The sequence below is a fragment of the Grampus griseus genome (genome assembly GCF_964374135.1).
Source record: "Grampus griseus genome assembly, chromosome: 3".
NCBI classification, from domain to species: domain Eukaryota; kingdom Metazoa; phylum Chordata; class Mammalia; order Artiodactyla; family Delphinidae; genus Grampus; species Grampus griseus.
The window spans coordinates 63,165,192-63,178,599 of record NC_139019.1 but is presented as its reverse complement, the minus strand read 5'-3'; the positions used below and the strand labels follow the sequence as shown (position 1 = coordinate 63,178,599).

The 13,408-nt window shown below is 46.5% G+C and overlaps 1 protein-coding gene across 1 annotated transcript in view; it reads left to right on the top strand.

The window, feature by feature from the left end:
* The first annotated feature begins 1,342 nt into the window (after positions 1-1,342).
* SERINC5 (serine incorporator 5) overlaps positions 1,343-13,408 on the top strand; it is an 83,924-nt gene continuing 71,858 nt past the window's right edge. The window contains exon 1 of the mRNA XM_082651568.1: positions 1,343-1,477. Coding sequence (XP_082507694.1) covers positions 1,451-1,477 — 27 coding nt within the window. The 5' untranslated portion in view covers positions 1,343-1,450. The remainder of the gene's footprint in view (positions 1,478-13,408) is intronic.

Sequence of the window (13,408 nt, the reverse complement as noted above, 5' to 3'; positions counted from 1 at the left end):
CTTTTTGTTTCCTATTGCTCAGCTTTGCCTCAACTGTGCATGTGTGCAGTTATTTTTAGTCACTTATAATTTTTTGTATCCTATTGCTCAAGGAGACGTTTGTCCAGGTGCAAGCACTCTTGTAGAGGATCCCAGTTCCCAGCCTGCCTCAATTCTAGATCTTGTGCTGCTCCTAATCCAAGGATTGGTTTCCATGCGACTTTCCTCTTAGTCTCCACCTCCTAAACTGCTCTCAAAGACACTACTTTGCCAAAGGCTTAAGGTCAAGCTTTGTATCATGCCCGAGGGGATCAGACACGTGGATTCCAGTCCCAGTATTGCTTCTTCAGCTTTGCTGTTAAGCTTAGGGCAAGTTATTTAACCTGTGTGGGCTTCAGTTGCCTCATTTCTAAAATATACACAGTAATGCTTATTTTAAGGAGTAAAAAGGCCTTGGCACAAAGTTTGTAGTAACAGAAATTCCTCTTCTTGGGGAAGTGGCCGCGAGGAGAGAAGATTTGGGTAGGGAGATAAACTAGGGGCACCCTCTCTGCCTTCTGCATGTAACAAACAAATATAGGGAACCCTTTTTTAGTGGAGCTGGGCGAGAGGAAGTAGGGATGCAAACCAAGTCCCTGGGCCAGGATGCGCTCTTACGCGGGTGGTGGAGGAGAGATGAGAAAATAGATCAATATCCAGGGAAGCACAGAAAGGGTTCTCCCAGGATCCCCCAAGTGCCATGGTAACGTCAGGGCAGAACAGCCAAGCCCAGGGATTCGAAGCTTCGGTCGAGGGAACTTTCCCAAAAGTTGAGAAATTTTCTTGGCAGATGAGGGAGATAAAGGGATTTCTGGAACTGGGATCCCGTGGATAACCCAGTTTGGCGCGAGGCGCAGCACAGACCAGCACCCGGCCACCCCTATTGCGCCTGTGCAGTGCAGGACACTCAGAATCGCTCACTAAAGGCTCCAAGGTATATTGGAGTCAGCAATCAGCTCTTCCACCACAGCCGGGGACTAGGGGCGCCGCGCCCTCCTGGGTCGGGGACCGAGCGCCGCCAGGCCGTCGCAGGAGCCCGGTAATACCTGGCCGGCGCGTTGGAGAACAGCCTTCGCAGTCCAGCACTGCACCGGGAAGTGATGACCACCGCCCACCGCCTGACGCCAGCGGAAGCGAGAGCCGGGAGCTGGCGGGCTCGGAGGCGGTGCGCCCGGGAAGGGGCGGGCACGGGGCGGGGCTGCGGGCGGCCGCCGCGGCTGGAGCGAGCGAGTGGGGCGGGGCCTGGGGTGGCGGGGCGGGGTTTGGCGGCAGTTGTTTTTTACCAAGGCCTCAGTGCATCGCGTTCAGCTGGGGCTACGCCGCGTGGAGGCGTGAGCGGGTTCGCAGAGGGTCGCTTGAGGCCGGAGGGAGCCAGGAGGGCCAGAGGGAAGCTGGGAGCCGGCAAGCGCGCTGGTGGTGGTCGGCCGCCACGATGTCAGCGCAGTGCTGTGCGGGCCAGGTGAGCGGGGAGAGACAGGTCGGGAGACCGGGCCAGGAACCGAGGCAACGCGGGCTTCTCTGGGTGCACGTCCCAGCTCCGCCGCCGAAAGTGGGGTGGGTGACCCTGCGCCGCCTGGGTGAGTGCTCCGGGCCGGAGCGCGGCGCTCGGCCTTCGGGGAAAACCGTGTGCCGCGGCAGGCGGGCCAGAGGGACACGGGGAAGCCCTAGAGGCTACCCCGAGGTCTTCCCGTTCGGCCTTAGGAACTTCGCTTAGGGCGGGGCGGGCAGGGTTCGGGCGGAGGATCCCGACTGTTTCAGGAGCGTGTCGCCTCCTCCCCAGAACACAAGTGTGTGGTGCTCAGCTCCATAGGCCACCTGGCTCTGCCAACCCGATGAACCCAGGAGAAGACGTGGGTTTGGGCAGCCACTCCTTTTCCATGCCCTGAACGGGTCGTATGTGGCCCAGACGAGTTGCGCTTGACATCTCGCCAGGCTCTGGAGCATTGGCTCTTTTTCTTCGAGAAAGTCTGGAAGACTGCTTTCCAAACCGCTGTGCTCAGGTCTGGGCGCTGGGAAGACTCAGCCCTGCTTCCTGAGTCTCCCGACCCAACCCTGGCTCGACCCAAACGCGGCTGACTGGGTAGAGCGCGAGCCTGAAGCCATCCCTCCTTTCAGCTGAACTTGCCCGAGCCTGTTTGTAACTCTCGCCTGTTTAACTCATGAGATCTTAAAACACCTGTGTCCGCTTGGGATGGGCGTCTTCTACCGGTTAGTAGTGCAGCAGGGCAGAATTAGTAGTAGTTTTTAACCTTTAATGTTGATTTCACTCCTTCCTGCAGAGTTAGAAAAAAAAAGAAGTAGGTAAAGCCTTCCGCACGTCGCGCTCCCTCCTTCCTAGCCGTGTTGATTATCGGCATTTCTGTACAGTTTTTAATGGTGCGTTTTCTCAAATGAGTCTAACTCCGGAGGGCATACCGGGCTTTTTGCTTCTTAATACATTCAGCCTTGCGACAATCAGAGGCCAGCCCGTAACTGATGCAGGGGTTAAGCTGTGGGTTTCTCTAACCCGCCGATTACACTGGTAGATAATCCGTCCTCTTTGCAGTGGCCGTGTGAAGTTATCACTTGGTTTTTGAGGTCTAATACTGTACTTGGCATGCATTCAAGCTGGCCTTTGCAGAGATGAGGAAATTGAGGTTTTTAACTTGAGGTGGAATGCCTTGCCCTGAGTCAGGCAAGGCGACAGGAGGACATTTAATACCTTCTCAGGGCTTTGGAGACCAAAGTGGTTGGGAAAAGGCTGTTTTCAGAATATTCCAAATCTCAACAAAGCTTTGCAAGTCGTTCATTGTTGTTATTTTGAGATAGTTCTAATTTGATGTGACACTTCATTATATAGTGATTACGTTACAGATATTTCAGGGCACCTGTTCTCCAGTCCCTTGAGGTTTTCTGTGGCTCCCAGCAGGTGATTTAGGGTTCTGAAAATTATTGCCAGTACTCAAGTGGGTCTTATAAAAGAATTATTGGTATGGTTGATATTTTGGCAGGGTTTCATGACTTGTTTCTTTTTGTTTGTTTTAAAGTGAGAACTTTTAAAAATTATTTATTTATTTTTTGGCTGCGTTGGGTCTTCGTTGCTGCACACGGGCTTTCTCTAGTTTTGTGAGTGAGGCCTACTCTTCACTGAGGTGCGCGGGCTTCTCATTGCAGTGGCTTCTCTTGTTGTGAAGCACAGGCTTCAGTAGTTGCAGCACGCGGGCTCAGTAGTTGTGGCGCACGGGCTTAGTTGCTCTGCGGCATGTGGTATCTTCTCGGACCAGGGCTCGAACCCATGTCCCCTGCATTGGCAGGTGGATTGTTAACCACTGCGCCATCAGGGAAGTCCTTGTGACTTGTTTCTGAAATCCCCCTCTCAGGACTTTGGAAAGAACCAAATCCTGGCCGTTCATCACAGGAAAATTAACTTCTGCTTTCTAGGGACTGCTTGAGGCTTCACTGTGGTGGCTCTCAACACAGGGAGGGGGTGATGACACTATAATTTCGTATGAATGGGGCTGTTAAGTTTGCATTTAAAAAAAGTGCAGCACTGTCAGAAGATATCTAAGTCTGTGAATCCTTTGAAAAAAAATTTTGAGCACCTGTGCATTGTTTTTACCTACATCACTTATGACATCAATGTACGGGTTTTTTGTTTTGTTTTTACCCCCGCACCAGCCAGTTCCCCAGCTCCCCAGATAGTAACTGGCTGTACAACAATTCAATTCTGACACTACCTGGAGTTACTATCCCACAGGTTAGGGGTCCGCCCTCCTCCCCCTCCCCTCCCCCGCACACTCCAGCTGCCAATCCCAAGTCTTCTGGGCCTCCCACACCGGGGTGGAAGACCGAATAAATATTTCTGATCATATCACAGTACCTCCTGTGTGCCAAGAGCTGGAGATATGGCAGTGAGCCAGGCAAACGTCATCTATGCCCTCAGTGACTGGGGTGGGGCAGCATTTCATAAGCATGAAAGCAGCGAAACCAGTACCAGCAAGTGCTGGTACTGCCACAGGTCCTGGTGGCAGAGTGGCTTTGGGTAGGGTTGCTGGGGAAGTCTGTCTGAGAAGATGCCCTGGGAATTGCGACTGATAAAGGAGGAGAGGCACCCACGTCAGGGCCTGGGTAGGGGGTCTTCCAAGGTGTTGGAGGAACAGAAGTGGTCACCTTGGGTGCTGTGAAGACTTGACTCTCAGGGACTGGCATGGAGGGAGAGCAGTCAGAGCTGGCCACCCGGTGAATACTTTTTTTTTTTTTTTTTTTGCGGTACGTGGGCCTCTCACTGCTGTGGCCTCTCCCATTGCGGAGCACAGGCTCCGGATGCGCAGGCTCAGCGGCCATGGCTCACGGGCCCAGCCGCTCCGCAGCATGTGGGATCTTCCCGGACCGGGGCACAAACCCATATCCCCTGCATCAGCAGGCGGACTCTCAACCACTGCGCCACCAGGGAAGCTCCCCGGTGAATACTTTTAAGCTGCCTCCTCCTGCGTGTGAGCAGTGGTCTGGGCTTCCGCCGTGAGCCCGAATTCTTGATGAAGCTTGAATCCTGGCAACCTGCTGTTGCCCTAGGCCAAGGAGGGGAGAGTGTGGTACCTTAATTTAGGGCGTCGTGGTGCTTACGGTGGGGCGTCATTGGCTTCTGGGCATATTGTAGAGGTAGAGCTGGACTTTTACATGGGTTAGAAGTGGGGTGTGGGAATGAGAGAGATTCGGTTTATGACCCAAGCAACTGCATAGGTGATAGTGCCTCACTGAGGTGCGGTAGGAGGCTTGAAGGGAGGAAGACATTTGGCAAGGAAAACCCATAGTTTTCTTCTGGCTCTGTTACATTTGAGATGCCTATTATAAATTAAATGGAGATGGTAAGTCGTCGGTTGGATTTTTAAGTTGGGAGAAGTTTGAGGTTGGAGATAGAAATTTGGGGGACTTTAACTGATATTGTCAGAAACAATGTGTAACCCAGAAAAGAGCCTGGGCTTTGGACTCAGGTCTGGGTTTGAATTGGGAAATCTGGACACGGAGAGGTGGTGTGACTGTGCATGTCACTTACCCTCAATTAACCTCAGTTTTCCTCCGAGGTTGAATGGGTGTGATAATACCTCCTAGGGTTATTATGAGTATTACATGGGATAATGTCTCTAGTATAGGGTTTGGCACAGAGTAAGGAACCCCCAAAGTCTTAGTGACCATTATCCACCTCTACCTGGACAGTCTCCGGGTCATTTTATCTTTGCATTGACCCTGATATACTTAGCTTTTGCTTAGGCTGTTGGCTGATCGATGCTAATGGAAGCAGAGGTCACAGGACAGTGGTCAGTCGACACCTTCTGGGTACCCAGCACTGTGGTAAGGCCCCTGGGCATTGGGTGATTAACAAAGCGCATCCTTGCTCTCCTGGAACTTAAGGGCTAGCTGGGGATTGGAAGTGTGGGGGAAGCTCATTACAGAAAGTGACAGGACACCCTGTCAGAGGTGAAATGAGATGTGTAATTGGAAGATCTAGACACCCCGTCAAGGCAATTTGAGAGTAAGGCTTGGCAGGGTTTACTCCAGGCAAGTATAAGCATTAATGATAATAGTAACAATAGCTGAAGCTTATTTCATGCTCACAAGTGTGCTGTTTTTACCTACGTTATATCACTCATTCTCCACAGCAACCCTACGGGGTCGGGGAATGTTCTAATTGGCCTCCTTTTGCAGGTGAGGCAACTGAAGTGCAGAGAGATAAATTAACTTGACTGATATTTACATGGTGGTGGAGCCAGGCCTTCAACACTGGTCCACCTGACTCAAGTTGGAGCTCCTAACTGGGAAACTGTTATTCCTTATTATTCTAAATACAGTATGAATAAATCATGAGGAACTGTTGCCCATTGTTGTTGCTTATAATGGCCCTAAGGCAGCTTTGAATGCATAGCTGTGAGGCTGTCTTGGTAGATATTGGTGGTTGCCAGGAGTTACCAGTGGGTGGGGTTTAGCTTCTTCCTCACAGTCTGGTCCAGGTTATAAAGACAGCAAGTCTCAGACCAAATTCTGTCACTTGTGCGGGCATTTATTGGCAGGCAGGCACAACACAGTTACACAGCCTGATCTGCGGCTTCACGAAGTTCCAGCTCTTTGCCCTTCTTGGTGCACTGACACGGAACTTGCATGTTCCCCTGAGGCAGATGTGACAACCTTCTAGAAGGAAGAACTTGACCAAGACTGCTGAAGCGCAGGACCTCATGGATGGATCAAGCCCACGGTACCACTCTCAGGCAGAACACTCCTTGTCCTTGTAGCCGGCTCATATAAGGGTGGGAATGCCTACGCCAGGGTGTTTCCAGCCAGATTGTATTACTTGATCCCTGAGATTTTCCCCAACGAAAGCAAATTTCTAACGTCTTTTATATTAATTGATTGACAAAGCCACAGAATGCCACCAGGGGCTGTCCACTGTCAAAGATAAATAAAGCTGGACGTTAGTTAAAGCAATGAAAACAGATTTTGTTCAGTAACCACTTACTGACAGAAAGACCTGAGCTCCATCCTGATTAGCACAGATCACTGGGAGTTTTCAAGGGACGATGAGGGAATAGGGAGGAGTGAGTGGAGGCCCAATAGAGTTAGGGAAGTGAGACGTTCCAGAGTTTGTTTGCAGTATGGGTGATGAGGCCAGCTGGGTCTGATAGCTGGCAGGTTAGATTCTGTCCTTCCACCGAGACTAGGAGATAGACCCTATCCTTCCCGATTGATTACATTTCAAAGGAATGGCATTTAAGTCCTTGAGAAAGACACTCCAGACTTGTAGGAAATGTGTCCTATCTGTCCTTCTCCTCATGGGCAGAGGAAGGATTCACAATTATTAGCCCTATTTAGTAAATGCTCTTAAGAAAGGGAGGTTAGGGACTTCCCTAGTGGTGCAGTGGTTAAGAATCTGCCTGCCAATGCAGGGGACACGGGTTTGAGCCTGGTCTGGGAAAATCCCACATGCCGCGGAGCAACCAGGCCCGTGCGCCACAACTACCGAGCCTGCTCTCTAGAGCCCGCGAGCCACAACTACTGAGCCTGCACTCTAGAGCCCGCAAGCCACAACTACTGAAGCCCGCACGCCTAGAGTCCGTGCTCCGCAACAAGAGAAGCCACCGCAATGAGAAGCCCGCGCACCGCAACTAGAGAAAGCCTGCACACAGCAATGAAGACCCAACGCAGCCAAAAATAAATTAAAAAAAAAAAAAAAAAGGGAGGTTAGGGCCTATCTTAGGTGCTGGCTAGAACAAACAGTAAATTTCTTTTTACAGCCCTGAACTTTTCCAGACAAGAACTCAAAAAGGCAAAAGGCAGCTAGGTCATCCCAGGGATGCAGCCTCAGGCTACTAGAAGCCTGTTAAAGTTTGGTCAAGTCCTTCGTGCAGGGGTTTGAGCAGAGTTGCTGTATGTCGAGAGTTCTTGCAGTTTTCACCATGTCTCATCATTACGCTGGTTAACAAAGCCTGGGGTCATTGGTGTTAGAAGTAACTGAAGCCCACGCAGGAGGCATTTAGAGGTTGGCTTTTGTTAAGTGTTAGCTGGAATGGGTCTTCCTCATCAGGGCATCTGATCACCTCTAGACTGTAGCTTAAAACACACACACACACACACACACACACACACACACACACACACAAAAACACAATCCATGAAGACTTCTTTAAAAAGTAAATTACATACCACATAAAAGTACTAATTTCCCTGAGATGTCCTTCCTTCTCTATAAAACCCAAATCTCTGCTTTTAAGGCCAAGCTCAGGAAGCATTTTCCTAAGAAGTGACCTTCCTCTTGCTTTAAGAGTTCTCAGAACTTGCACACAAAACCTGTCCACACCACCTAGTATGTGGTCATCTGATGCACTGGAGTTGTTTCCTGGTTACTGTGTGGGTGCATTTCCTCTCTCCTAGACAGAGCATGTACTGTGTGACCTAGCTGAACCCCCTGTTGTGTGCTTTTGGTTACAAAACTTTTTCCCTACAGCTCTTTGTTTATAGTGATTGGAAATGTTAGGTCCTCATTATATCACGTGTTGCTTCCACCCTTGGAAGGGATCTAGGCACAAAAGTTCATTCTTTGCATGACTGATGCTTTTTTGAAGAGTTTGGGGCATTTGTGAAATACATATCACCCAGAGAGAACCGTATTTTGATATTTTATAACAGTCACTCACATTTAATATATATGATTTTACTTTGTGGAGTTGGGATTATGTTGTAGGTGCTATGTTTGATTCAACTCTGCTGAATTACAGGAGTTTTTCAAGTGCACCAGCCACTCATTTGCAGCCATGTTTTCTGGGCTTATTTATACCCAGAAAGTAGTGCAGTCCTCTGCCTTCAAACATGGCAGTTTTTCCAGAGGTATTAAGTAAACGTAAATATGTGAAAGTCAGTTAATAGGCTTACGTGTTAATACGAGTGTGTGTGCGTGTTTCAATTCCCAAAAGACTAAAAATAATGAAGAAAATCCCAGCTACACCTCCTTTAGATACCATCGACAATAACCATTTTCAACATCATCTTTAACTTTGGTCTTTTTACAGTCACTTATGTGGATACCATCTGTCTAGATGGTGTTTTCTGTCTCTGTTTTCTTGCTCTATAAAGGTGCCCTTCTTTGTTTCAGTTGCATTAAATTTGAGTCCTGTGCTTATCTCTAGTATTGGCAGTTTTATTTTTCTATGCGTTTTATAAAATGCGGGCAAGTTGCAGTAAAATGGCCACATCATTGCTCTACCATACTGACAAAGGTGGTGGTGATTCGGCTGACAGTGAACTGTTGCTGATACAGAAAGAGTGGTTTGGAGATGCGTCTGTGTAGTTAGCCAAGTTCACGTTGTTGGAAAGAAGTTTGTCACTGACCTTGCCGTTGTAGGTGGAGAGTCAGCATGAAGGTTGCTCATTCAGATTTGTTTTCTTGGGTGGCTTTAGAGCTGACCTGGGCAGGCTGGCAAAATAGCTTTGGGCTGCGGCAGGTCTGAGTGGGATTGCTTTATTGGGAGGGCCCATCTGTAGGGAGTAGAGGGCAGCCTCTGATTCATCTCTCTGCTAATGAGATAAAAGGTAACACCCCCTTGCCCACTGCTTGCTTCCCACCCCCGTTTTCTCTATGAATATCGCCTGTCAATTTCCCAGAGATATTGAATATCTGGGAGTGAGTTAACTGTGAGACTCAGAAGCTTACTTTTCAGTTTCCCAGGTGTTTTAATGTAAATAGCCTTTTAGAAGCCTTTAGAAAGGACAGAGCAATAACGATGGCATTGTCTACTTGTATTCAGAGCAGGAGAGCAGTATGTGGCCTGTTCACCTATGATAATTTAACATTAAAAAGGAAGTCCTAGTGTAACATGGTATGTCTGCAGAACTAGCCATTGGACACAAATTCCATTTTACCCTTTGACTAAAGTGCTTTCTGTATCTTTAATTATAATGGTAATTATAGATAAAGATCTTGTGTACTTTCAGCGTCCTGAGCCAACCGGCATTGTTAGTGAATTGTCATTACATACTGCTGTTGTTAGTTGAATTTGCGATTGCGATGGGATGCTGAGAGCAAGCATCCAATGGATCAAGTTACTCATCTAGACCACCTTGATTGTCCCTAACGATCAGGTTTTTCAAGTAGTCCAAAGTGAACCTTTGCAACCCTTGTTAAAATGAATTTTAAACATTTCCGGGGGGGGGGCATCCTCTTATTTTCTAGCTTGTGTATTAATGATATTTTAGAAGATTTTAGAACATAATCTGGGAGTCAGTGTAGTGTGTGTGGGTAGGAAATTCAAACAATGGATTTGTTTGATTACATTAAAACATCTGTTTGAATTTTGAAGGAAATAGGACTTTACTTTTGGCTTTTCTTCTGTAGTTTGCCTTGTGAGATTAAAGTTGAGCTGATGTTTAAGGAAAGCAGCTGTTATGGAAAAACTTAGGGTGGGTTCTTATCACAGAATAAATTTTGAAACAATTTCGGTTTGAAGTAAGGTTACAAAATATAGTGATTAGACAGCATTTTCCCCCTCATGAAAACTGTCTAGTCTAAACAAAAGTAGGAAAAACACATACACACAACCGCTTAAATCTTATTTAGGCAGAGATAACTAGGAGAGATGGAAAATCAGGCTAATGTTTGTTTAAATATCGTTTTTTATAAACTAGCCAGTTGCTCTTTGAAACAAAGCTCATGAGGTCTTTACGGGATTTATTTTCCAGTGTTTTGTTTCTTGCATTGTATCTCAGTAAGTTAACGGAGGGCTGAGTCGCCTAATGCTATGATCCTTAGCCCAGGTTTGGCTATTTGTGTGGTGATTGATGAGGCAGATCGTGGAATCAGAAACTTTTGGAAGAGGCTTTAAAAGGCATCCCTTTTAATTTCCCATCTGAAGCTTAGACGTCTTGTAAAATTGCCCCTCCTAAGTGTACCTCTGGTGTGTTTGAGCCTCTCCAGTGTTGGGGAGCTCACTACCGTTCCCAGTTTTTAAGTTTTCTGAGCCTTGGTTTCTTTGTTCATCAAACGGGGGAAATTTGTGTCTTGCCTCCCTTATATGATTGTTGGAAGGGATGAAAACAAGACAATATTAAGACTCTTTGTTATCTGTAAGTTGGTGATGCAGGTGTGTCAGGGTTCAATGCAGGAAACTGAGACCTCTCTGGGTATTTTAAGCCGAACAATTTAATGTAGGGAATTAACTGTTGAAGAAATGAAAGAGCTAGAGGAGCAAGAGTCAGGGGGCCGCCTTTGAACTCTTGGATTTAAGGGCACACCACTCCAGCAGTAATCCAGAAGTCTGAAAGCCCAGGCTGCTGCCCCCCGCCTCTTGACACCCACGCAGCTGGTGGCTTAACATGGGAGCCCCAAGTCTGGCCATTGTCCTAGGACCTTGCTGGGAAGCAGACACTGCAGCAGGAGGATGGCCCCCACCTTGTTTTCACCTTCCAAATATTGTGAGTGTTGCTAATTGTCAGGTCCCCAAGAGCAAAGGAGTCTGAGAAATGTGGTTACATTTTCCAGATTCTTCAGTACTGGAAGACCCATAGAAGAAGGTGGGAATGTAGGCTGAATGAGAGAACTATCCCTGTGGAGCACAAGCTAGGAGGAACTAGTGTAATAACGCTAGTGAGTGCTGTGCTTCCTGCCCATCGTGGCTTGACTAAATGACAGCCTCACAAGTAAGGCCAGAGTGTTGAGGGGGTTGACTTAAAGGGAGGAAGATGGAAATACGTTATCGTGCAAACTGGTTTTCCTCTCCTAGTCTCTTCGCTGCCTGCTCCTTTTTCCATACTACCAGCAGGTTGATCCTTCTACCAAAGTATAGTCCTAATCATGTCATCCCCTGCCTGATTTTTCAACACCATTGGGGTTAACGTAGTGGATTTTCTAAATGCAAGTCTTTTGTAGGAATCTGTTAGTGGTCTGTATCGAGATAACTTATATTCTAAAAAAAAAAATGTGCTTAATACGTCTCTTCAGTCATTCCTGATATTAGTAATTTGTGTTCTTTATTCTTTTTTTAATGACTCTAGGAGTTTATCAATCTGATTAATCTTGTGAAAGAAACAAGTTTTTTATTGTTAGTTATTCTCTATTTCATTGATTTCTGCTCTTTTTCCTCTTTTTTGTTTACTTAATCTATTATTATTTATTTTAAATTATTTTATGGATTTTTTTAAAGGTAGAAACGTAAACCCTTATTTTTTTATTTTTATTTTTTCGCGGCATGCGGGCCTCTCATTGCTGCGTCCCCTCCCGCCGTGGAGCACAGGCTACGTACGCGCAGGCCCAGCGGCCACGGCTCACGGGCCCAGTCGCTCCGCGGCACGTGGGATCCTTCCAGACCGGGGCACGAACCCGCGTACCCTGCACCGGCAGGCGGACTCTCAACCACTGTGCCACCAGGGAAGCCCCGTAAACCCTTATTTTAAATATTTTCTTTCCTCTCAAGGGAATATTTAAAATCATTTTACATCCCACACATTTTGATATGCTTTGTTTTCATTATCATTCAATTCAAAATTTTTTCTAATTTCCCTTGTGATTTCTTCTTTGACCTGTTGGTTATTTAGAAGTGTGTTGTTATTTTCCAAGTATTTGAGGATTTTCCAGGCGTATTTTTGCTATTAATTTCTAGTTTATGCTTGTGGTGATAAGAGAACATATTCTGTATATATGTATTTCTTTTTGATGGCTCAGAAAATGATACATTTTGATGAATGTTCCATGTGCTCTTGAAAAGAACATGTTTTCTACAGTTATTGGGTAGTTACTGTGCCCATCATGGCTTGACCAAATGACAGCCTTACAAGTAAGACCAGAGTGTTGAGGGGGTTAACTTAAAGGTAGGAAGATGGAAATGCGTATCGTGTAACCTGTTTTTCCTCTCCTAGTCTCTTTGCTGCCTGCTCAGTTTTCCATACTACCAGCAGGTTGGGTATAGCGTTCAAGTTGGTTGCTAGTGTTGTGCAAATCTTCTCTATCTTTACTGATAGAGGGGTCTAATTCTGTCAATTACTGGGAGAAGGGTGTTAAATTTTTCAAATATGATTGTGTTTTTGTCTCTTTCTGCCACTAGTTATGTCAGTTTTTGTTTAGTATATTTTCAAGTAGAATTTTTTTTTTTTGCGGTACACGGGACTCTCACCGCTGTGGCCTCTCTGGTTGCAGAGCACAGGCTCCAGACGCGCAGGCCTAGCGGCCATGGCTCACGGGCCCAGCCGCTCCGCGGCATGTGGGATCCTCCCGGACCGGGGCATGAACCCGTGTCCCCTGCATTGGCAGGCGGACTCTCAACCACTGTGCCACCAGGGAAGCCCCTGTTTAGTATATTTTGAAGCTCTATTATGTATACACACATTTGGGATTCTTATGTCTCCTTAATGAATTGATCCTTTTATAAAATGATCCTTTTTATCTCTGGTAATGCTCTTTGTCTTCATGTCTTTGTCTGATGGCCATACTACCCTTTTAACTTTCAACTCATCTGTGTCTTAGATTTAAAAATGCTCTTATAAACAACATGTAGTTGGGACTTGCTTTTTGATCCCTTCTGACAGTCTCTGCCTTTTAATTGGATGTTTAGATCATTTACATTTAATGTAATTATTCATGCTTGAACTTCAGGCTATATATTGTTGGTCATTTCCATTTCCTCGTCTGTTCTTTGTTCTTTCTTACCTTTTTTGGGGAGGAGGGGTAGGATGGGCATTAATTAAATGTTTTTCAGTATTCTATCTTCTTTATTACCTTTTTATTCCTTAAAATTTTGTAAAGATTATAGTATGTATTATAGCATCTTGAAGAAAGGATAAGAGTGGGTCAGTTTACTAGACTCTTTTTAGCAAATGACAAGTAACAAACAGTACTTTCTGCTTTATAAAAATAATATATAGTTATCATAGAAAATTT